The 25,077-nt window shown below is 42.9% G+C and overlaps 1 protein-coding gene across 4 annotated transcripts in view; it reads left to right on the forward strand.

The window, feature by feature from the left end:
- The first annotated feature begins 2,122 nt into the window (after positions 1 to 2,122).
- Positions 2,123 to 25,077, forward strand: part of fgfr3 (fibroblast growth factor receptor 3) — an 86,948-nt gene continuing 63,993 nt past the window's right edge. For 2 of the 4 annotated variants that reach the window (XM_067613721.1, XM_067613722.1), the window contains exons 1-2: positions 2,123 to 2,913; positions 7,821 to 8,046. In XM_067613721.1, the coding sequence (XP_067469822.1) occupies positions 7,899 to 8,046 (148 nt within the window). In that variant the 5' untranslated portion in view covers positions 2,123 to 2,913; positions 7,821 to 7,898. The remainder of the gene's footprint in view (positions 2,914 to 7,820; positions 8,047 to 25,077) is intronic. The other 2 variants (XM_067613723.1, XM_067613724.1) reach the window with 1 other exon arrangement.

Here is a 25,077-nt window from a genome sequence, read left to right on the forward strand (position 1 = left end):
TAGTGTTTTTTCATTAACATGTTTCGGTAGTTAAATGGGTGACTGAAGGGAGGAAGCTGAGCAGTAAAACAACTGATGGAAAGATGAGACATTAAAATAAGATACAGGGAAGCAAACAGATTATATTTTACCATCTGGACCATCTTTACACTACAGATTTTGGATTTTTTCCCCCACAAATTGCATTAATTCAATGAAAATGTAGACTTGAGCTTCTCATATTTATTCCAGACAGCTTACTTTAGCCTTAAAGAATAGCTTCATATTTTTTCAAGCCCATGTGTGCAGTATATTGAAAGGGTTTTTGGCACCGTGGTGGCATGGTCTTGTGGGTGTCCTGCCTTGACGTCCACTCCTGCTATTATTATAACTACTCATATTTTCTATTATTATTATTATTATTGTATTGTTCCTCTCTCCCCCTCTCTCCCTCCCTCTTTCTTTCTCCAACCGGTCAAGGCAATCCATCTTGAGCCTGGTTCTGCTTGAGGTTTCTTCCCGTTAAAGGGGAGTTTTTCCCCTCGCTGCTGCGGCCAAGTGCTTGCTCTCGGGGGGGAATTGTTGGGTCTCTGTAAATTAAAGAGTACAGTCTTGACCTCCTCTGATGTGAAAAGTGCCCTGAGATAACTTTTGTTATGATTTGGCGCTATATAAATAAAATAAATTGAAAATTGAATCAAATCGATCTCTGTAGTTGTTATTATCGTCCATTCCGGCCGCAAAGGAATTCTCTCTAAAAACAACTTTGGTGTAAGAGACGGGGGACAAAATCCACAAAATAGTTCAGCTGAAGCTAAGGTGAAGGTTCAGCCGTCTAAAAGTTAGACAGAAAAACAAAACTAGCTGGAATCTTACAAAGTTTGTCTTTTTAGTACCAGATTCAATATAATCTCTGAGCAAGGAACCAATGTCCACAGAAGCAAAGGGCAGAATTTCAGTCTAAAAAGATTGTAAGTTTGGATCCGGTTCATTTAAAATAGATTTGAAATGATATGAACCAACCTAAGATTTTCATTTGTAGCTGAAACCAAACAAATGATTTTGTTGAAAGAGGTTTCTGAGCGTATCATATCAATACCTGAAACTTCATTCACATGTAAAACTTGGGAAGATAAACCGGATCTTGGCCAGAAAATAGCTCAAAAACAGCTTTGACACATGCACAAAAAAATGATCTCTAATCCCTCACGTGCTCCAGGGCCCCTGTTTAGCTCTGGGCCCCTGAGTCTTTCAGGCTTTTGTCCCCTGAGATAACTCTACTCACTAAAGAGAATTCTCTGTCACATTTATCTGTACACGTCTGTCAAACTCCACAGAGTGACGTGGTAACTTACTCCTCTTTTTTGCTCAGGACCACCTGCAGCCTCATCTAAGTCCCCCTTGTGGTCCCCAAACCTCACACTGGAAACCACTGTCTGTACAGCATTCAGAAATCATTTTTAGACTCATACACCAGCTCTGGAATCTGCAGTAACGCTTCGCTTGATTGAATTTTTCTGAACGAAGTGAGGAGGGGTGGGAGGTGCTTGGACCATCCGTCACTTGCTGCCTCCAGCGGCCCCGGAGGGGCGGCGCGCCGAAATCTGATCTCCCTCCCCCCGCTGCTGCTGCTGCTGCTGCTGCTGCTGCTGCTGCTGCTGTTCCTCCCGGCGGCGCGCAGCCCGGAGGTAGAAGCAGAGGCAGCCAGGAGGCATCCCGGACCGCGGCGGGACTCTGGAGAGCCAAAGGAGAGCAGCGTCAAGTCCGCATCACACACTCACTGACAAACGTGACGGTTCAGCCTTCAAAGCACACTGACCTCTCACAGTGTTTCTCTGGTTTAAATGTGATCTGAATTTATTTATGAGTTTGTTTTTTGTCATATCTCTGATAAGCCTGAAGGCTAATTCGAATATAAATTTTAAAAAAGGGTCCAGGCCTAAAAAACTGCTTTAAAAATGTATTGAAAACGTACAATTGTGAGAAGAGAAGACATAAATAATAGAGTCCAAGTGCTCAATAACTTGGAAAAATGGAAGCTGTCCATTTTGCAAATCGTAACTAACTAAATAATCATGGTTTTGGCTTAAGATGATCAACTCGTGGTAGTTTATTGACCGTGCAAAAAAAGGATTTTCCATTTCATATCATTTAGAAACAATTGAACCACTTTAAACAGCCTGAATAAAACTGACACTTCCAAAACAGGCAACCTGGCATCCTGATGCATTTATTGTCATAAAAGCATAATCAGTGGAAAACGTTTATCTTTGATCTCCCACTCGAAATATATTTGGCACCTCAATAACCATTCAGAAAAGCATTGCGTCACAGCTTTATCAATTAAGATTTTGTGTTGAAAGTACCAGCCGGAACTCCTCCTCCTTCCTAGCCGGGGCTGACTTGACTGCAAGCGAGCGCGCAGCTCTCCTACTTCACAGGCAGCCAGCGGAGGAGAGCCACCAGTCCGAGTTGGTTGATCCGAGGACACGAAACACACCGACTGGCATCCGCGCCGGAGAGGAGCGAGGAGCCGCGTTCACTGCGTCCCGTCGGCTTCCTCCACACACACCACACCACCCCTGCGCACGAGAGGATGAAGGCATTTGGGAGGTTTGGACACTTCGGACAGCAGCGCGCAGTGGAAAACGGGATTTAGTGGAGAAGTTGGCGTTCGCAGCGGCGGTGCCCGAGCTGAGGACTCTCGCTGTCAAGTCGCGAAAGGGGATTTCTGACTTTTTTTTTTTTTTTTTTTTAAATTTTTTTTTGTCCTACAGTCGCCAAACTGCTCCCCGAAACGCGAGGACTTAAGGATTTTAAAGTAGTTTTGTGGGGTTTTATGAAGTTTACTGGAGAATAAAGCCTGTTTTTTTTCTTCTGAATGCTTGGTGACATCTGAAAAGCTGCGTTTTGCTGTCAAAAGAGGATACTTAGGTAAGGATTTTTGTCATTGTTGTTATTATTATAATTCTTCTTCTTCTTCTCATTATTATAATTATTTTTTATGATCATTAAACCAGTCTTGCAGCCTTTGAGGCATGAGAGAAACACATTCACTTCCTTGTAGATGTGAGTCGGACAGGTTGAGTTCTCCAGTCTCTCGGTGTTAAGTATCCGTGTTGTGCTGAAGAGTTTGTACAGGGTGTGTGTGTGTGTGTGAGTGTGTGAGTGTGAAGCGTGGAGCTGCAGGACCAGCCCACGGTCTTAACCATCGCACAGGTGGCGCAGAGGGAACAGCTCATCCGTCCCAAGTCTGTGCGCAATCGGCGCGTCCTGGTCGGTGCCAGAGCATTAAAGAAGCGATCTGAGGGTATTTTTTTATCACCTTAGTTTGGAGAAAGCGCGCAGGAGGTTCTGTTACAGCTCATAAATGCTTGTTGCGCTGTGTGGGGCGCAGGTTTGTGTCTTTACGCACAAGGAAAGGCTTTTATTTGATTTTCCTGGTTGAATCATTGCTCTTGTTTTCAACTTGCTCCAAATCAGAAGTCATTCTCATCGCAGTGATCCACCTCATCCTGTCTGGTTCTAACATATTGACACTTTGGTTTCTAGAAGATTCCTGGAATAAGGGGAAATATGGGGAAAAACCAGCAGTAGAATTTAAAGAAAAAAAAATGATACGTGTGAATTATGAGATGAAGCACGTTGATCTGTCCATCAGGGTGGGATGAGGACTCTCATTAGAGAGATGAGTTGAGGTTTCCATTTATCATCAATCAAACGTTTCCATGTATACATTTTTTTTTACAGTCAAAAAAGTAAAATAGTGACTTTCATCGCCATCCAATATGCTCGTTAGGATGAACACGCCTTTTCTCCACACACTGCAACAGTGACGTATTCTCTGGTTAGGAGCTGAAATATGAATTACACATCAGCTTCTATCAGAGAGCCGCGCTCCCCTAATGCCTCTGATCATCTCTGAAGTTTCTCCAGAAAGCAGCACATCTTTTTTTTTTTCTCCTTCCTTTGAATGAACGAACTGTGCGGTTCTCTCTCTCTCTCCCCCTCAGCAGCAGATCAGTCATCCTCTCTTCAAACACACATGCGCTTCGATGGGATTCAGATGGTGATTTTTTTGGCCACTCAGCTTAGCTTTGACTCCCATCATGTCAAGCCATCAACGGAGAAAATTAGCGGATTATGGCATCCTACTAGACTGAAATGAGATTTGGGACTTGTATCTTATTAGCCTATTAAACGTAGAGACCAGAAACACGCGTGCGGATGATAATAGTTGAGCTAATGCTGCAAATTAATTGTATCTATTGACCCGAGAAATAACGCATGCCAGGTTTACTGCGTTTCCCCATCAGAGGCGAGCATCAGACACATTTCTGTTCCAAATGAGACTCTGATTGCCTCTTTTCATTACCGAAATTGGCCTGAGACCATGGCTGTGTGTGTGTAGTTTTTTTTGGGGGGTGCTTTTTATCTCATTCTCTTTTATATTTTATAAAGAGGAGCATTAACTGGCTTCAACTTGTCAAATATGGGTAGAAAAGCTCATCTTTCAAATTCACTGTTTGATTCTAATGATAAAACCTCGCCTTATCAAGCCTTTTTAAGTATTTTCACCTGCTATGGGATCTCTGTAGTGCTCCTATGATATTCTAAGTGACTGAAAAGATATATTTGATGACTCTAATGAGCTTCATGCATGATATTTTATTCCTGAACTGTGTAGGAACCCACACTGTGCTTGTAATATTCAAACAAAAGTGTACAGTGGCACTTTATTTCCTTCTCCCCATAGATTCACTGTAATATCCCTCCCTAGAAGGTCTTATAATGTGTCTGAGGCAGTTAGAACAAGGCTTACATCGACCTTATTAAGCTTTATAACATTTTAATTTCCCGAGGTATCTGCTGTAATATTCACATCATAGTCTCAAAGGGAGTCATGTATGGCTTAAGCAGCGGTTTATATGCTGTCGTTTTACGCTCGCTCCTGCAGTCTTTCTATAACATTCCCAGAGGGGCCGCTTCTCGCGTCCGCATCCTCTGTTTGATGCAGAGGACAAACATCTAGACAGGTTTTGTGATTTGTTCCACGTGCCGTGCAGGACACATGACATTCCCCGTCTTTAGCGTGTCAGCCGGAGGTGAGCCGAGTCCACAGCCTGCAGGGGCTTTTACACCTGGAGTCGCACCGCAACTTCTGACAGCTTTTAAAGTGCAGAGCTCTCTCCGCCTCTCAGATGATCAATATCTCCTCTCTCACCTGAGGGTGCGTTTGAGTGAGTGCTCCGAGGAGGAGGCCGGTGGTGTGATATAGGCAGAGAGGAGATGTGGAGGGATAAGAGAAAGGTGGAGAGGGGGTGAGGAGCAGAGAGATAGGAATAAAAAGAAGGAAAGAGTGTGGAAGATTACCCACCTATCTGCCTTTTTCTGTCTGTCTGTCTGTCTCAACAGCAGCACCCCCATCTGCCCTCCACCCACCCAGCTGCTGTTTGCACTTGTGCTCTCCCCCGAAAAACCTCTAATCCCCTTTTCCCAAAATGACAAAGTCGATCCAGCCCCGGCTGTTGATTCTCCGGCTTAATTATTAAAGATTACTGACACTCTGGAGAGGTGTGACTAGCATGTGACCGCCTCGCATTGATCCTCACAGAGGGGAGAAGGATGACAGGGATTTGAACCCCGGTTAAAGCACTTTTCTGCCTCCGAGCTATTACAATGTGAAGATAGTTCTGCATGATTAATGTTCATGTATTATTCACAGTGGTGGTTGTGTTTCCCTTTCATGCTTTAAGAAAATATTAGCATGAAAACACTTTGGAGGCTTTGAACTCCACGCTGGGTCTTTGAGATCCGTATCGGCTCTTCTTCTTCTTCTTCTCCTGTGCTTCTCCAGGTTGTTAAGTGAAATCAAAGTGTTTTTTTTTTTTTTAGTCAACCATGCAGTCTGTGAAGAGTTCATCCGCAGTGTAGCGCATGTCCACTTTGGTGTGAAAAGTTCTTAGTTGAGTTTCATCACTCAGTATTTCAAAAAACAGGGGATATAAGGTTACGGTTTAGTCAGAGAAGAGTGTACATTATCTGCTGTTCTTACATGGGGGCTGTAATTGGTTTCAGTTTCATGCTATCAATCTTGTTGCAAGACTTGGCTGCTCCTCAAATTTAAGGATTCACTTTGTACACCGAGGTAGTCTAAACTATTACCTGTCACCGAATTAGTCAATCTGAAAGCCTCTATTGTTTTCCAATTTCTGCTCAAATGGCTCGAGAGGCTTGTCATGCTACTTGTCTAAACAGATCTGCAGGATGACATGATCCAACTCTCAGCTCTCGGAGTCGACTGCCCGTAAAATGCAGAGATTTTTCTTCATATATATATATATATATATACGTGTGTGTGTGTGTGTGTGTGTGTATGTCTGTGCCTGCCAGAGAAAACAAAAATCAGAGCAGCCTGCAATCAGCTACCTCCACGCCTGAAGAGCGAAGGCCTTATCGTGTTGTATGAAACTGTATAAACAAACCGCAGCGGCGTGTAGGTGTCTTGTGTTGTAAGAAGGTGAGGATGGGCTGAGCAGAGAAGAAGAGCTGCGTATAGAGAACATACCTAAAAGGCCGCAGTATGTTGAAGCATGAAAGGTGCGGTGCCAGTGTTTAGATTAGGACCGTGTGTGTGCTGTTTTATCTATTCATGTGTATCTTGTGAAGTTTCCCCAGTTGATGTTTTCTGTGTTGAGGAGCGATAATGTGCAAACAGAGCCTTCCAGAGCCGACCCTGGTTTCAGTTTGTGCTGAGCAAGGAGTGGGTCACAGGTCCTCGGAGGGAAAGAAAAACAGTACTGTTAAGACTAAAGACAACACAACCTCTCTCTGGACTGTGTGTGTGTACAATACACCTCTGTGTGCAAGCAAAAGCCCACTCTGAGATGTTTGCGTGTGCATTCGCCAACCTGTGTTTTTGTCGGGGTGGACGTCTTACAGCCAAGGCTATTCTGAGGCTGGACAGAGCCGCTAAAGTTTAAGCTAACAGTGGTGGTGTATAAGTATAGGGGGGGGGGGTGTACTTTGCTTTTCTGGGCACCTCACTCAGAGCTTTCTCTGCGAACCTCGCTGCATTCCAGCTTCACCCTGCTTAAGCAAACAGAGAGCAGAGCACTCCGCCGTCGCTCGCCGTAGCCGTCATGCTCCCTCCTCCTCCTCCTCCCTCTCCTCCTCCTCCTCCTCCTCCTCCTGCAGGCTGCCGGGCATGTTGGGCAACTGATACTGTAGACTTCGGCATTCCTCATCCTGCAGGAAGATTAGTGAATCCATGTCAATCGGTTGCTAAACCATGCAGAAGAGTTTCTCAAGCAGAAAAGAGTCCTCTGGAAGGAATGTCAGGCTGTCTAGGTTTGAAATCATGTCATTCTCTCTTTCTTCAGTCTAATCCTTGTGCGGCGAGGTTAATTGATTTGTTAACGAACTTGGATTCTAGACTGGAGGTGTGGTGTAAAAAAAAAAAAAAAAAAAAAGGTTTCCTAAGCTAATTGATGTCAGATATTGTTCCAATATGAGCGCTCATCTTAATGATCAGGTGCTCTGAAAAAGTTTCTTGAGAAAAACTGCGAAGAGGGATTTCCACCTTAATCCTTGAAATCTGTGAGGAATGTCAGGTCAGAATATGGTAGCATGTGTGCAGACCCAAAGGCGCTTCTTTGTTCTGTGTTCAATTTCACAGTCTTATTTTTCTTTATTTCAGACTTTTGATGATTTCTCCTCTGATTGCGTGTTCTCTCACAGTCAAACCTGGGCTGAATCAGCTCAGCTTCCTCGTTATGAACATCTTCTCTCTTATCACTCAGCTCTGATTGATTTGTTTTTCTTTTCTTGTTGTTTTTCAGGTCAGCAGAGGGGAGTTGTTGGATAGTTTCTCGCAGCGTCGGAGGCCGCCGTTCTGCTGGACAGCATGCAAACGGAGGATGTTGTCTGAGTCGGAGTCGGGCCTCGCTGCTCTGCGTCTCGCCTCGTCGTCCAGAGGAATGACGGCTCTGTGGTGCTCACTCTGCCTTTCCTTCCTCCTGCCTCTCTGCGTCACTCCGGCCAGGCTGCCCACCGCTCAGCCCACAGGTAGGATACAATATCAGACCCTGGAATATTTGCACTGCAGCAAACCATACAGTACACCCTGCTGCTGATACAACACCAGGAACTGTCTCGAAGGGGAAACCAATGCTTAGCTCACAGACACCAGAAAACTCCTACGTGCAGAAAAGCAACATTTTGAACCAAATAACTAATTTTCAGGACAATTTTGGACTCTACAGATACACTTTATTCAATATTAATGATAAACTACCTCATTAATAATGGTACAATCACATATTTGTATCACCAGAGCAACCACAAGCTGAGTAGAAATGGTCCTTGAAGGCATCATGGCTCTTATGTTGAAAGTCCATGAATCAAAAACAGGAGAAACACAAAAGATTACACATGAGCTGTCAGAGTTGGCTGAAACTCAGTTCAATCAATAAGTTGTGTTTTTATTTAGCAGACATTACTAATAGGTTCTTGTTAGTGCTGAGACAATTAGTTGATTAATTGATTAGTCAATCGTTTGTCATTTCTCAAGCAAATATACCAAACGTCGCCTGATTCCAGTTGTTCAAATGTGAGGATTTGCTGCTTTTCTCTGTTTTTTTTCTTTGTAAATGGAATATCTTCGGGTTTTGGACTGTTGTTCGCACCAAAAAAAAAAGCATCTTCGCTCACATGTGAAGTGAGAACAGCAAACTCGAAGTGACACTTTCCTGCAGCACAACAAGAAAACACACAGCTCAGAATCCTACACTCATAGTCAGAAAGCAGGATGAAAAAAGAGCCCGAAAGGACAAGAAAGGAAAATGTTTAGCTGCTCAGACACATTCGCTCCTCTTCCTCAATTGTTCCTCGCTTCATTTTTTACATGCTAATATGACATCTGCTTAGAACCGTGTTTCAGCTCTCTGTGTGTTCATCACTTCAAATAGGGGGCATTTCAAAAGGAACATTTATTGTTTATGCGAATGTGGTGGAGTCTTCTTTTTTTTTTTTTTTTTTTTTTACGAGGAGGATTTAACTGGACTCTTCTTGGTTCGCTGAGCTTAGCGCATTTTTCCCTCATTGTTCTTGAGGCAGAGAAATACCCAAAGATCAATCCAAAGTAAACGTCGACTGTGTTTGCTTTAATCTCTCCATATTGCGCAAAAAAAACTAACACACAGCAGAGTAATCTTTTTTGAGGCGTTAGCCAAGTGTTGTTTTTTTGTCCCCCCCCTTCTCCTCCCCTCCTCCTCCCCTCCTCTTCTCTTTTTATGTGAGTGTTATTTAAAATGAGTCTTTGACACACTTTACACGCTACAGTGCGTTTAGAAAGACAAGGAACTGGGTGCTTTCTGGAGAGGACCCAGCTGTCTTATGCAAACTGAGATACCCTGTCTGTATGTGTTTGTGTGTGCGTGCAAGAACACGGACACATGCGTTTTGTCACTCGTGCATGTGTGTGTGTGTGCTGTATATCAGAGCTCTCCAGAGAGTTGTAGAGACTCGAGAAACAGATCTAAGTCACAAAAATGAGGACTTGAATTGGACTTGATTGCTGTTAGACTTGACTTAACTTGAGACTTGAAAGCAGTTTTGATCTGGACACATCCAGGAAAAAGTAAAGATGCTTTCATCCTCGGTCTGTACTTTATAAAGACTTCACTCAAATATGCAAAAAAGCACAATTAACAAAGCTTTGGAAGGAAACTGCTCAAATGTGATGCAATTTTAAGCTTTCAGACTTCAGTGTCAGATGGACTCGCCTCATAAGACTGACAGCCCCTCTACCTATGTGTGTAAATTCCACTCTCCATAGCTGAAATCCGTCTCCTCCCCTCTTTCTGCCCCCCCCCGCCCTCTCTCTTGTAAAAACCCCCAATGTTACAATAGACGTGTTGTGATTCTGTCCGCCTGATTGCCTTCCCCGCTGGGAGCCATCACAGCCTATCATGCTTGGCATCATCCTAAAGCTGAGTGTGTTTTTTTAAACCCCTCCGGGTGGCGGGTGTTAAGGCTGTGATCTCTACGTACCTGCGCGATTTGCAGACATGGCCAAATACAGCCGGGGCACATAACTCTGGAGGAGGATACTGTTTCAAATCGCTTTATGTTTGTCATTTTGGTTTGTGATGATTCATTTGATGAAGTGAATAATAATGTGGAACATGTGCAGACACGATAGGGAGTCCTTTTGCTCAATGCGATGCTTAAAATATGATTTGAAACTGGGGTTATACTTATTAATCTGCCTTTTCTTTAATATAGAAGAATATCAACTTCTGTTATGATGGCAGTTCCTTACAGTATAAACACAGCTACAGAAAAGAAAGTCTGGAAAACTTGCATTTGTTCTCATTAACTGGGTTTTAATGGGTTACTTGATGTTGTAAATGTTATTTTAGAGGTTTGTTACTTCCTGACGGGAGTAAAAATCTAACAGAAACACTCAAATTTAGATTTTTTTTGGCATAAAAGTGCAGTTATAGGCTCAATTTGGCCTGTCAGTCATAGGAGAAATGCATATGATATGTTATGAGGTCTCTTTCAATTACGCAAAGTAACCTTCATTCTAATGTATGTTGTTGTTTATCACTGAGTATCTCCTGTGTAGAGGAGTGTGGAGGTCAAAGATTCAATCCTAATTGAGACTTCACTTCTCTATAAACTGATCAACTGTACAGTAAATATTCAGGAGACTGCAGTGGTAGAAGAAGCACACAAATCCTTTAGTTAAGTAGCAATACCACAATCCATTTAACATTTTATTTCATGCATCTATAAGGAAAAAAATCCTCCAAATGTTGCATTTTTCTATATGATAGGGAGGTAAAGACAGAGGCCTCAGTGTCTGGTAGGTATCTCCTGCCTGCGTCTTGTCTCCCCCGTCTCCCCTGCGGCCCCCCGGCCTCCAGCAGAGTTCCCCACGTCCACAGATGGACGAGCAGTAGGGATAAAATGACTGTCGTTTACTGGCAGATGGCACGATTTCCCCTCAGTCGCCACAGCGCTGGGCTGCAAAGTTGTCACTTAGGTTTGTGTTTTCGGTGTGTGTGTGTGTGTGTAATGGGACTGCAACTGTCTATGTGTGTCTATGCGTGTGTGGTGTGTATGTGTGTGTGGGGGGGGGGGGGGTTGTGCGGATTAATGTGTGTATCTGTGCCAGGGTCAGAAATCAGCAGGTGCTAAGGACAGAAATGCCCTTGAAAGTTTACGGCACGTCTGTAAATACAAATTAAAAGTGCAATTAATAAGGACAGCTTATTAATTTTCTTGTTTTGGTTGAGCTGTTACATTAATGTGAATTAACCACTGAACCCTGCAGGCCACCGTAGGTATGTTTTTAGAGGAAATAGCTTTAATAGGGAAAAAAATGCTTATATTGACCAGAACAGACACAACACAGAAGGTCTGTTAAGCTGTTTAAGTTACGGTACATGAAGACTTCAAATATATTTTTATAATGTATGGTTCAGATAGAAAGTTTATTACCCAGAATGCCATTCAAACACATTTTCAAAGTAAAAAAAATGCCGAAAAAGAACATAAATAATCTTTAAAAGTCCATGTAAGAGGGCAAAAAAATGTCTTCTTGAATAAATGTTAAGCTCAAACCCTGGACTGTATTTATGCATGTGTGAGGTAAGGAGTGTGTGTGTGTGTGTGTGTGTGTGTGTGTGTGTGTGTGTGTGTGTGTGTGTGTGTGTGAAGTGTAATTCCTTGTTTCCATTAAGTCCACCTAAATGTTGTTTCAGAGAGCGGTTTTGTTTATTTCTCCAAAGGCTGGTGGCATTTCCAAATGCAGTGGAGAGACAAAAAAAAAAAATGTTTGAGAGACCAAGCTGACTGACGTGAGAGACTGATGACAAAGAGCAGAAGCTGTGTGTGTGTGTATTTTTGTGTGTGTGTGTGTGTGTGTGTGTGTGTTATTCTTCTTCTCCTCTGTATTTACTGACCACACACACACCCCCACACCGGTGCCCCCGCAGAGCTCAGATGAAATATGTGGCTCCTCTGTGAAACAGCAGACTCACAAATTCAACATATTCAGTTTTGCCATTGCATTTCTCTGTGTGTGTGCGTGTGTGTGTGTGTGTGTGTGTGTGTGTGTGTGTGTGTGTGTATGCATGTGTGTGTGACAAAGCCAGGCGTATGTGGAGTCTGCAGTTAAGTGAATGTTATGTCTGTATGAGCAGAGGCGGATTATGACAGGGGAGGCACTAAAAGATGAAAAGAGGGAATAGAATAGACTGGAATTCCTGTATTGTCATCGCACAGAGTACAACCAAATTGAGTAGCAACCCTGATGGTGCATTCACAGATAACAAACAGCGATTAAAAATAGAAAAGAGTTCAAACTAAACTAATGTAAGCTGCTAAAAATATATTTGCTGTCACTTATAAAACAATACGATAAAAAACAGAAAAGTTATTAGCATTGCACTTCAAGATATTGCACATTTGTTGAATTGCAGTGGCCTTATATACATGTAGTGCAGTTAGGAATATACAAAGGTGCAGTTGGGATGTAGACGTGTGTGCAGTGCTCTATAAATGTGCTGATAGTCACACATGTCACAGACAGTCAGTGTCAGTGTTTGGCAGGGTAGAAGCTGTTCTTAAGTCTGTTTGTCTGTGATTGGATTGACCTGAAGTGTCTACCAGGTCAAACAGATGATGTCCAGGGTGGGATGGCTGCTCTACTGAGGAAGTGAGGGCTTAATAAGCCCTCCGAAGAGCAGCCGATGATCTTCTGGGCGGCGTTGATGACCCTCTGAAGGGCTCTGAGCAGCTGGCATGCCACGCAGGGATACAGCATGCCAGCGCACTCTCGATGGAGCAGCGGTGGAAGAATACCGGCGGCCTCTCCTGCGGGTTGGATCCTCAGGAAGTGGAGTCGCTGCTGTGACTACTGTGGTGGTGTCCAGGAGACATCTTCAGCGATGTGCAACCCTCTCCACACAGTCCCCGTTGATGTATAGTGGATTGGGGTCTTCATCCCTGTGCGCTGTCACTAAATTGAACTTGATGATGGTGTTGGTGGGATGGATGGGGGCACAGTCATGATTGTAGAGGGCTTAGAGGATGGGACTCCCCTGTGGGGAGCCAGTGCTGAGTGTAAGGGTGGAGGAGAGGTGGGGGCCTAGTCTAACAGTCTGTGGGTTGTCGGTTAGTCAGAAAGTCCTTGACCCAGTGGCAGATGGGTTGGGAAAGTCCTAAGTCAGTGTTAAAGTCTCCCCTGGTGTTTAAGGTGGGTCAGTCAGTGTGAAGAGCAGTGGCGATGGCATCCTCTGTAGATTCACTCTGTGGGCAAACTGGTCTGGGTCGAAGATGGGTGGGAGGATGGCTGAGACAGACAGAAATTAAAGGATGGCGGTCTGTGTGTGTGTGTGTGAGAGAGAGAGAGAAAGGGAGAGAGACAGAGACAGAGACAGTGTGGGTGTGTGTGGTCAGTGCGCTCTTCAACCAGAGAAGAAAGTAAATATGTGTGTCATTTACAGAGACAAAAAGACGACAAGTGTGTGAGTGTTTGTGGGTGTGTGTGTGTGTGTGTGTGTGTGTGTGTGTGTGTGAGGTCACCGACCCCCCGCCTCCCTCCTGGCAAGGACTGTAAATGTCAGCAGGGGTTGTTTAGGTCGTTAGGAGACTCGTTAAAACCGTGCCATCCACAGATTTGCGCTCAGGCTCTACACTTCACACACACACACACACACACACACACACACACACACACACACACACACACACACACACACACACACACACACACACACAGAGTCACTCTCTTTCTCTTTTTCTCTGCCAAAATTCATTTTTCTTCCCTACCACTCCTGTCTCTCTCTGAAACACACACACACACACACTTGTCGTTTGAAGACCTCTCCTGTGCTCTGTAGCTCTTTGATAGTGGCAGTGTTGTCCTAAAGGCAGTGTGTGTGTGTGTGTGTGTGTGTGTGTGTGTGTATGTGCAGTGTAGAATAGTATACGGTATGTTCAGCCAGCAGTTTCAGGGCAGATCTTCAGTGAAAAGATGCAGCGTTTTACAGCCAGCTGTGAGCTCAACTGTTCTCACGAGGAAAGATCTCTGTGTAAAGATATTCTCCATATGTCAATCTAGAGAAAAGTGTCTTGTCTTAAGTTACCCTTTTTTAAAACCTACAGTCTATTTAACCAGGAAGTGTCTTAACCTCTTACTTACATGGTCCAGGTGCCTTTAGGATTCATATAGTCACCAAGTGCCCTTCTAGTCTGCTCACCTGCTCTTTTGGTCAGCAAAGTTCTTGACTAGTTCAGCCATGTTGCTCAATAGTTCAACCAAGTGTCCCTTTTTGTCAGCCATACGCCTGTTAAGTCTGCACCGGAGAGTCCATCCAAGTGGCTCTCTATTCAACCCGAGGCTTCATTCAGACTGAAAGCAGCCCTGCGTTAAAACAATGCAAGGGGCTGCATGTTTGTTTAAGGTAGTGGCGAGACAGTGAAATACAATCCAGGAAGTCCAGTTGGACAAACAACATTTTCGCTCGTCATACTTGCAGACAGGATTTTACAACTCCAGCGACTGTTTTATCATTCATCTCGATGATCATGAGAAAGGTAGAAACGTAGCGTTCGTCTTACAAAGTAATCCAGGAATGTGCGCTTGTATGTCTGGGAATGGCTGACGCCGAACCTTGCTGGATGAACCAGGTTCAACTTTTTTAGCTGGATGACCCTGTTGTTTTGCTGGATCTCTCTGTGTTAGCACTCCCACTGCGTCAACGCGCTGTCCAGATTCAAATGAAGGGGAGGGGATGCGCTTTTGTGCGCTTTTGCGAGTTAATGTTGGTCTGAAAGCAGCATGAGTGTCTTTCCAGTCCGCCCAAGCGCCTATAGTCAGATGCCCCTATAGTCAGTGCAAACGTCCCTTTAGTCCATCTAAATTGGCCCCCAAAACTACAGAGATAGAACAACTTGCACTGTGTTTTATGTCTAAGTTAAGTTATGTGATCAACAGATTCCATTTTTGGGTGAATTATTCCTTTAAGAACCAAATAAAAGCTATCTCCTGAGCAGCAGAGAGAAGTTTGACCATCATACTCACTAGTTGGATGACAGAATTCAGCACAGCAATAGTCAGGTTAACAACCAAACAAGCAGGTTTTTTAAAGGTGAGACAGTGCAGATTATTATAAGTGCTTCAGCTTTGCATTTGTTATTTCATAATGCTTAAATTCTGTGATCAAGTGTTGTTTTTTTAAAAGATTCTGGCCTTTTTCAAACATTCATTCCATGCAATATTCGTCACAAATACCTAGCGGGCATTTTCCCACCTGGATATTGTCCTGCTGATTGGCTTTTGCTCTTTGCTCTCAAACATGTTTTTACTCCTGAAAAGCTACTGTGCCTCTGCCTCTCCAGTGTGCATTTATAGAAAGGTTATTTTCTAGAGTATGATGGTAGTGTAATTTTCTGCGGAGCACTCAGCATCACTACCCTTTAATCATCCTATTATGTAAATGAGCACTGCTCCATGTGTGGGCTTTACACGACTCTCTGAAAATTGGGCCGTTCATCACAACTTAAGCGTAAAGTTACCCGGAGCGGTTCCTCTTCTGTTGCAATACTTTCTGGCTTTCTGAGTCTCATTTCCCTGGCAACGCTATCAAGAAATCTTTTGGCGAATGTGGGAAGTGCGCAGGCCAAATAAGCTTTGGAGAATGACGATTTGTTGAACAATGGCTGTTCTATCCTCAGTCCATCAGGCACTTAATCCAGTAGACACTTTGGACACTTTTCTGGACAGGAATTACACATTAAACGCAAGTCAAAGTCCCATTTACAGGGGATCATGGTGAGATGCTTCTCATACACTCTTGTAAGTCAATTCCACGGGACTAACAGCAAAACGTTGTCACCTATAAAAATTTATTTGCATATTAACTCATAGAAAGTCCTAAATTTACACAATGGTCATCTTTTAATGTGAAAGAACCTAATAAATTACACAATTTCAATAACATTTTAAACATGCTCTACTTTAAGATGTCTCGTCCTTCTAAGCACATTATGTATTAGGGAGATTTTCATTAAGCACTCAAAGAGTATTACTGTCTAGACGCAGTATTTTTCCAAGGATAACATACAGTTGAATACAAGTGGAAAAAGACTGTTGCTAAGCAAAACTTTACCAAAGGATTTCATATCAGATCACAGACTGAACTAAAAACAGTCGGTTTGAATCAGACTAAAATGTGAAACAAGAAGGACCTTATGCTTCAGGACTAGAGCTGGTTATTGAACGAAAATATGTCTGAATATTGAAGACAAGTGCTGAAAGCTGGCATTAAATGTCAGGTTAGGTTTGTAATCGTGTTCACTTTCACTTGGTCAAATAGTTTCTGATTAGAAGTTCAAAAATGCCAAGTTTAGACTTTTTTATTCAGGCATAGTTCCTCAATGGCTGCTTGTGTTAAGACATTTAATATTCGAGGGCTCTGCCTGTTGTTGTTAAATGAAAAAAAAAAGGTTTTACATTTCTTAAAATTTTATTAAAAGATTGTTTTGGCCACTTGGGGGCAGTGGAAATAAGCTGTAAACACAACACTGACATCGTTAGCAGTACAGTTGACTCATCCAGCAGATACTGAGCAAAATTAGCATTAATTTAGAGTTTCCTGATGAATATAAGTCCAATATTCATTCTCCTTAGCTCAGTTTTGCTCTGCACCAACTCCTGAGAGAAATACCCGTCTCTTTAGCTGCTAAATGTTATAAATGTTATGTTAGCAAGCTATAGTAGCTAACCTTGTCTGTCTGTCGTTTAGTGCTGGATATGTACAGGTTTTTAGTGCTTGTTTTGCTGAAACAGCTGCCTGCATCTGGAAACAAAGCTGATGAGAGCAGTGAGAACTGTGGGACGAAAAACCAAAACAATGAGCTGAAAGACACTGAACTGCTCACAGGGACTGGATTCAGGTGTTAATTACCCGTGAGTGTGTCAATACAAGCGACCCCTTTCATATACACATAGTCATTTAATCCATTGTTAGTATGAAAATATTGATTATAGCAGCTTTAAAGTCGGATTCATACTGGCACTACTGCTGAAAGATTCCCAGCTGTATCCAGGATTCAGGATGTTTTATCCTTAAAGTAACCTGATTTAAACACTGTCACTGTTTTTAAGTATAGAGAGAAAAAAATCCTGAAGTCATCGGACCTTTTCAGGTTTGGGTTAAATGTATACGTAGGGGAGCTGGTATGGAAAAAATTAGCAGACAGCTGTAGATCAGTAGGTCATTGTCAGCCCGCGGCCTTGGTACGAACCTTGTCTGCAGGCCACCGCTATATATGTATTAATACACCTCATTAATGCCCTTTGAAACCCTCTCTGCATGTCACTCTATGAATTATGGATGAAAATAGAGACCTCTCTGTGTGTTCTGCTCACATCTAACCTCTACCACCTTTTCTGCTTTTTTTTTTTGGTCTCTTTCTTTTCACTTTCACTTCCACACACACAGACATTATGTGACACCAACAACGCACACTTTTTAAGCCTTAAATCTTCCCAGATATCTGCGCATTTACTCGTTTACTTTTTGGCATATGTTCAAATCTTCTCGGAGCCCTTTTGGCGGCTGCGTGTACAGCCTGTTTCGACCTAACGATGTCTTTGCGGCATGTACGGCGTGCTCACCTGTGTATGTCCTCTGCTCTACCTCTGGCTGCGGTTCAGGGCGGTTCTTAGACCTGCTGACTGACAGCGGTGTTGACATACGGCGGGTTTTTAATTACAAAGCTCCCCTTAAGGAAATTGTTGAGATACTTAACAGATAAGGCAGACATGGAGGGGAACAAAGAGGCTCGTTGTGTCATATCAGGAGGACTGCTTTTGGAGGGCGCACACTGAGAGAGGGGGGGGTGGGGGGGGGGGTTAGTAAGCCGGAGCTGCAGTAAAATCTGTCAAAATTTTTTTGTGCTCTGAAGTGACTGGTTGATGGTGTTTTATTGTTTTATTGAAAGTTACTTGTCTCCTTTCAGCCGTCTCTCTTCTTCGTTCTCCCATTTTTCCCTCCCGCTCCCCCTCGCTCTCTCTCTCTCTGTCTCTGACACCTGGATTTATGGCCGCCATTGGTATAATTGCATAATTCTGATTGAATTGTCATGATGGATGGAGATTGCAAAATAAAACCAATATACATTGTCCTCTTGCATGTGTTAACGTGCTTGTATATGTGTGTGTGTGTGTGTGTGTGTGTGTGTGTGTGTGTGTGAATCTGTGTATGTGTGTGTGTGTATCCCTGCTTTGAGCCAAACCCATTGGAAGAGTGTATTTTGTTGCTGGCAGAGGCAAACAGATGGCAGGTTGTGTGCCGAGCTGTAAGGAGTCCAACACACACACACATACACACACATCCACACTCACACACAAAAGGGAGAGAGAGAGAGAGAGAGAGACAATCCAGGCTTGATTTGTCCTACCCATCACCCAGCCCCTTGACTCCCCCCTCAGCACCCCAACTGACTCTCCAGCCACACACACACACACACACACACACACATTGCTTTGCATGTACCTTACTTATTGTCCTGTCTCACTTCTTGCTGTCCATGTCCAGACAGACGTTAGTTCTGCATAAAAAAAACCCTCTGAATTCATGTGAATGAGGCCACTCTGTCGAAGCAGCGGGGGCGCCAGCACAGAGGTGCCTGCTGACAAAAAAAAACTTGAATCAAGATCAATGTTTGCCATTCAGATACATGCAAGAACACATTCCTGGTAGATTACGTTGAAGCAAGAGTGCTGTATTTCTACTGTTAACCCTGCGATTGTTGCGAGAAAAGTTAAAACGATTGTCACCTTTTATAACTAACAACACCGACTTATTGTCAAGCAAGTCGAGCAAGAAATTCTCTTTCTGTTTTTGCTCATGCATATACATCCCTCTCCTCTTACACCGTTATTCTATACGTCTTTCTTTCTCTTCAACTGTTATAAACGCATATGCCCCTAAATCACTCGATAGACTGACTCTGGTCCGGATCCAGACCGAATAACAATATATTCTGGACCGGGAACAAAATTTAACCACAACCTGACTTGGACCACTTTTGAGTGATGTATCACTATCACCTCAGCTGTCAGCTACTCACTAGTCACCGCAGATAGCAAGGTTGTTGTTGGATGTTGGAGCTCCAGTTGATAAAGTAAAATGTCTTGTTCAAAACTAGCCGATACAAGAAAAGAATGACTGGAAAAATACATGTTGATTTTACCCAAGAGAAGTCCAAGACCATAGTGCTTTATTTGCAATAAAAGAGTGGCCATAATGAAGAGTGGGAAGACGAAACTCCATTACGACACCAAACATGCCTGTTTTGAACAAAACTATCCAAAATCATGAAGGTAAGAACCACAGAACTGAACCAGTTGAAGTTGTGATATCAGGACTCCAGCAGAATAATTGGAAAATCAAACATTTTCAACAGTGAATGCAGTAAAGAAGCCTGGATATCACACCTTTTTATGCTAAAATTGAAGGACTTGGTTACACAACAAAGGTGTCACATCTCCCATTAACACAGAAATGTTGTTCAAGTAGAGTTCTGGTGTTTTTATCCTGAAATATCATCATGTAATGCACCCTTACTGGACCTTTTATGCAGTGAAAATTTATTAACTGAACCTCCTGACTTATATTTGAGTCCCCTCGCTCTAAACCATGCCTCACGACGTGAAGACTAACAGAATTGTTTTGCTTTGTCTCGTCGGCTTTGACAACCTCTACAACGTATTGCGTTGACCCACAGGAGCGCGGAGCTAAGAAGAATGATGTTTGTGCTGTCGGTGTTTGTGGAACAGTGAATTCGGTCCCTGGCATTTCCTTCCTGATCACTTATGTATGTCTCACAAGTCATGAAAGACAGCGAGCTATGATTGGTCCGAGTTCAAAGTATAGTCTGCGCGTCTTTTGGCTGAATCACAGCAACAATTTATGTCTCGATGATCGCCTTAATGTAACACAGCAACTATCCGAGGGCAAAATTATTGTGTAGTCTGGTGTGTAGTCTAGTTCCAGTGAATTCCAACCGAAGGCATTCCTCTTATGAGGTGACAAGTCTAACCGCTGCAATGTGCCGCCTTCCCATAATGCTTGATATGAGAGGAGGGGTTGCCATATGGGGGGAAAGTGAATACTAGCATTAATTATCACAGCATAATCCTCATATTGATATGTTAAAATATGTCTCGATGTATCTATATGTTTACTCACTAATACAAAATCACTTATCATGTAATCCAAACCTCACACTTGCTCTGCTGCTCTTATTGCTTGTCCGTTTCTTTCATCTATCACAGCTCTCTCTCTCTCTCTCTCTCTCTCTCTCTCTCTCTCTCTCTCTCTCTCTCTCTCTCTCTCTCTCTCTCTCTCTCTCTCTCTCTCTCTCTCTCTCTCTCTCTCTCTCTCTCTGACCACTAACCAGAAGCAGAGCTGTCCTGTCTGGCTCTGCTGCACCCCATTTACATTTCTGTGAATGGAAACAGGGAGCCAACAGACCGTGTTCACTGTCGTGTGTGTGTGTGTGTGTGTGTGTGTGTGGGAGGCTGTGAGTGTGTAGGAGTATGTGCTTAGCTCTTCGCTCGCGAGTGTGTGTGCTCTCTTTCATCTTCTTCCTCCCTCTGTCCTCCTCTCCTTCCCCTCCTCTTCCTCCCTCCTGTCTTTCTCTCTTTCCTCTTCCTTGTGGTCACACTCACACATCTGCTAACTCTGTCCCTTCATCCTCCTCCCGCTCCTCCTCCTCCTCCTCCTCCTCCTCCTCTATCTCTTCTCTTCTTTGCCAAGATAAATTCAAATTAGCTTCATCGGCATGACCATAATTAAGTACAGTATTGCTGTATAAGCTTTATAATGTTGAGAATATGAGAAAAAAACGACAAATGATTTACATGTACTGTATGTACACTGTACAGCATCTCACATCTGCTTGCTTTGCTCCTCCTCTTCTCCTCTTCTCCTCTTTTTTCTTTCTTTCCTTCTTTCTTTCCCTCTCTCTGTCTCAGCTGGGTGATCCGTCCATCTTTGCACGCCTCCACCGCTACTTCGTTGTTCAAAAAAAAAAAAAAAAGATCCGGGGTCTCCTCTCGCGCCCCCACATGCGCTTCTGTTTAAAGCCCCCCCACATCCAGGGCAGCTGACACATCTAATATTGAAACCAAACTCGGCTTCCATCCCTCCCACGTCTCCCCCCACCCCCCACCCCTCTCTCTCACCCTTTCCCTCCCCTTATGTTATTTTGCCAGGAGAGCTAAAATAATAAACCCTTGTACCGTCTGCAGAGCGTAATGGAAGCCTTTTTTCTCCCTGGAAAGAAGAGAAAGAGAGACTTTGGTGCTGTGCTGGCTAACAGCAGAGCAGTGACAGTCAAGCTGACTAGAGGTTTAGTTTTTTAAAATAACCCATGTCAGAAAAATTTTAAAATTCCCATGAAATGTTATTTTTGAGAGTGCTGTAACTGGTAATTGGCTGCATTTTTTCCTCATGTGACAACTCTCTCCTCGTTGCTGGCACAGCCCACGGTGGTTTATCTGCCGTGCATCACCGCAAAGTCAAAATCGGAAAACATTAGATTATTTTTTTTTACTGTGTAATAGCCGGGTTTTCTTTTTTGTTTGTTCAGGGAAGAGCTGTGCTTTTCGGTTTGTCTGGTCCTTTTAAACATCACCCTGATTCAGACTTCTTAAAGGGCCACAATGTCATCTTTGACCTTTATCGACCTCCTCTGCTGACAAGGCGCAATTTCAACAACACTGATAGACCTGAACTCCTCCCTCAGTTGTTTCGACACCCTGCTGTTATAATAGCCTACTACTGTAATAAACTTTAAACCACAACAGACAGCACAGACACATCAGAGGAAGAAGTAATAAACAACAAAGGCAAACACAGGAAGACTTTTTAGTTCTCGTGTGCTGTGTTGTTTTGCTGGTTGCTCGTTTGTTATCAGCATGTATTCATCATGTTCCGGTCCAGAATCTGAAAATGTTGAGGTCTAAAGATTTTTGTAATTGTCTTGAAATTTGAATCAGTTATTTTCAAAAAAACAGAAATCCCAGCGGCTGCTGAAGCAGTCATTAGTAACACTGATTTCACCCAAATTGTATTGTGATTTTTAACAACAGTGCATTTAAAATGTATCACCCCTCATAGACATGTAGCAATTACTTGATTCATTGATTAGACAGTGGAAATAATCACTAATCGATTAGTCATTGAAGTCATTTTTATTAAGCAAAAACACCAAACATTTGATAGTTCTCAAATGTGAGAATTTGCTGGGTTGTTTTCGTTTTTACAACATAGTGAATTGAAAATGTTTCGGACTGTTTGTTGGACAAAACAAGACGTTTCCTTGCGCTTTATGATACCGTGATCGACATCTTTCACAGTTTTCTGATGTTTTATTGAGTAAACAATCAAGCAATGAATCGAGAAAATAATCAAGATTAGATGATGATGAAAATAATCATTAGTTGCAGCTCCATAAAGCATCAATTTGTTTTACATGATAATTAATCAACGGAAGACTTTTTGATTAGTAGGGCTGAAACGATAGAAGATTAATCAATCAATTAATTCTTTAAGCAATTTAATGAGCAACTAGAAGAGTGCAGATCTGCCAGGTGTGTAAGTTTTCTTATATAGATGTATACAAAGTGTTTTTGTATAGTATAGTCTCAGTGTATTGTAATGGAGCATCCTGGCTTCCCCTAGCTGATTCTGAGTCGCTGCTTCCGTGTGCATTACATTGTAAATTAAATTGTTGTAGTTTTTGGACTGTTTGTAGGATAAAAGAAGCGATGTGAAGATGTCACCTTGGGCTCATGGAAGCTCTGAGAGACTATTTTAGACATTTTTTTTTTTTATTTCACAAGAATCACAGTTGCAGCCCTGATATGAAGATTGTGTTGTTTTTTTGGAATCACGCCGTTCAACCACAGCCTCGAACACCGTCCGCCAACAAGCCGCTTCACTGAAGCGGTCGGGAGTCAAGTACAAGCGCTTTGCTCAGTGGCACGTTGGCCCTCGTTGAATAGGAAAGCTTTGAACATTTTTTAGGAAACTCCATTTACTCTTTAATGAATGTCAAAGAACGACTGTGGAGTGGAGCAAGTGAAGTGGTTACCATAGATACGTCGGGCAGTTTCGGGTTGTTTACAGTGAAATATATAAAAAAAAAAAAAAAAAGAACCGCAGCTTCAGTTTTTTTTTTTTTTTTTTTTTGGATATTTAAAGTTAGTTATTTTATAATAATTCTGGATTCCAGGGGACAACAGTACAGTGTCCGGGTTGTGTTAGTATAGATGTCTGGTATAGATGTCTCAGGACAACTGTGCTCCAGTTGTTCTTTCTTCCAAACAGAGGCTCCTCTCTGTGGCCTGTTTGTGCTGTAAGTGAAGGCAGGTCCTGGAGGGAAGCAGGAGGGAGGGATGATGGGATTAGAGGCTTTCCTGCTCCTGTCCCGCTCTCATAAGCAAAACACTTAACACGCCAGTCCTGTGTTCAGGAGTTTCACTGTGTTCATACAGATATTCAGGGGAGCTGAAATACTTTTCTCTTCTGCGTATTCCTCATGTTTCCTCATCAGCTTAGTTAGATAAATCGTGATTGTTGAGAGGAAAGAAAAGGAAGACGACAGGAGGAGCCGGTGGTTCAGTAGCGGGCCGGTGCAGGACAGGAAGCGGCTCAGGAAGTGTTTGCGGGTGCTCCCGGTGATCAGAAGCACATGGCGGCTGAGATCAACAGCAGGTTTCGTGTAGAGAGGTAACAACCAGGCAGAGAGACGGACCCACGCAGTCCCGCCGCACTAATAAACAGCATCATAAACAGAGCAGTAAACGCTTTTATGTCCGGTTTATCCCGACCCAAGGCCGCACCCGCCCTGCCTCCACCTACAGAGCCTCCTCACATCTAAATTTATTCAACATATCTGTGAGTTTGACAAAAGAAAAGTTTGTTAAACTCTTAACGCAGTGCTGAAAATTACACAGCAGGATTCGAAAGGTGTGTTTGGTGTACTAGCTTTTAACCTTGGGAGCATTTTTTTGTTTTCTTTCACTGCATTGAATGATAATTTCATGATTGCTGATTGGTTGTTTTCAGTTATACATCTAACTGAAAGGTAGGAGTAGGTGTTCTTATGCAATTCTGAGCAGGCATTTTAGAAATATAGTACTAATGAGTCCAAGTCCTCCCAGTGTAACCCTCCTTCTCTCTGAAAGTTCTCACCAAAAAAGAAACTGCTTCCAGTTACCTGTTCAAATATATGTTCTGTAAAGTTCATGAAGTTCCAAATACTGGTTCAGATCCTTTTTCACACTGTCAGGAACTAAAATCTTGTGGGAAAATACAGAATTTTTTTTAATTGAAGCTGAACTTTGTTGGCCTTAAAGGATAAGGCTTGTGATTTTCTATCTTTTTCTTATTGTCAACAAATCTCACGTGCAGTAAAACCAACAATGAAGTCGTCCCACTCAGAAGTATCGGGTGTGTATTAAAAGCCTGATATATCTTATTCCTCTGTGGGATCCATTATTGTCCAAAAAACCTATTGTGTCTTTGTACGTGATTGCTGTTATAAGTCTTGGGAGCTGTTTCTAAACAGACTAATGTGACTGTAATCTTTTGGGGCGATGGAACATGTCATGGCTCGGCGACATGTTTATAATAGTTTTTAGATAACAACAGAGGAAAAAACACAGATCCTGACCTCAATGGCCCTGCGTAGGGTTTATTATTTACCAGTCACTTCGTTCTTCCTGTGTTTCCAGTGCTGGGAGTGTTTATTCTAACATATAGACATTTGCAGAAAAGCTCCTTCTTAGTAATGCTTGACAGATTAATTAACAAAGTCGAGATGTGGTTTTAACCTTCAGCTCAAAGCTTCTCTTCATCATCATTAATTTCTCTGAAACACAAAGTCAGTGTGTGTGAAAGAGAGAGAGAGTAAATACGATTACTGTGGGTTTTTTCTTATAGAATGAATGCACAGCACTGCCGCCTAGGTTTGCAGTGTTGCTACGGCGACGACTCCATG

Source organism: Thunnus thynnus, chromosome 16, assembly GCF_963924715.1.
Source record: "Thunnus thynnus chromosome 16, fThuThy2.1, whole genome shotgun sequence".
Lineage (NCBI taxonomy): Eukaryota > Metazoa > Chordata > Actinopteri > Scombriformes > Scombridae > Thunnus > Thunnus thynnus.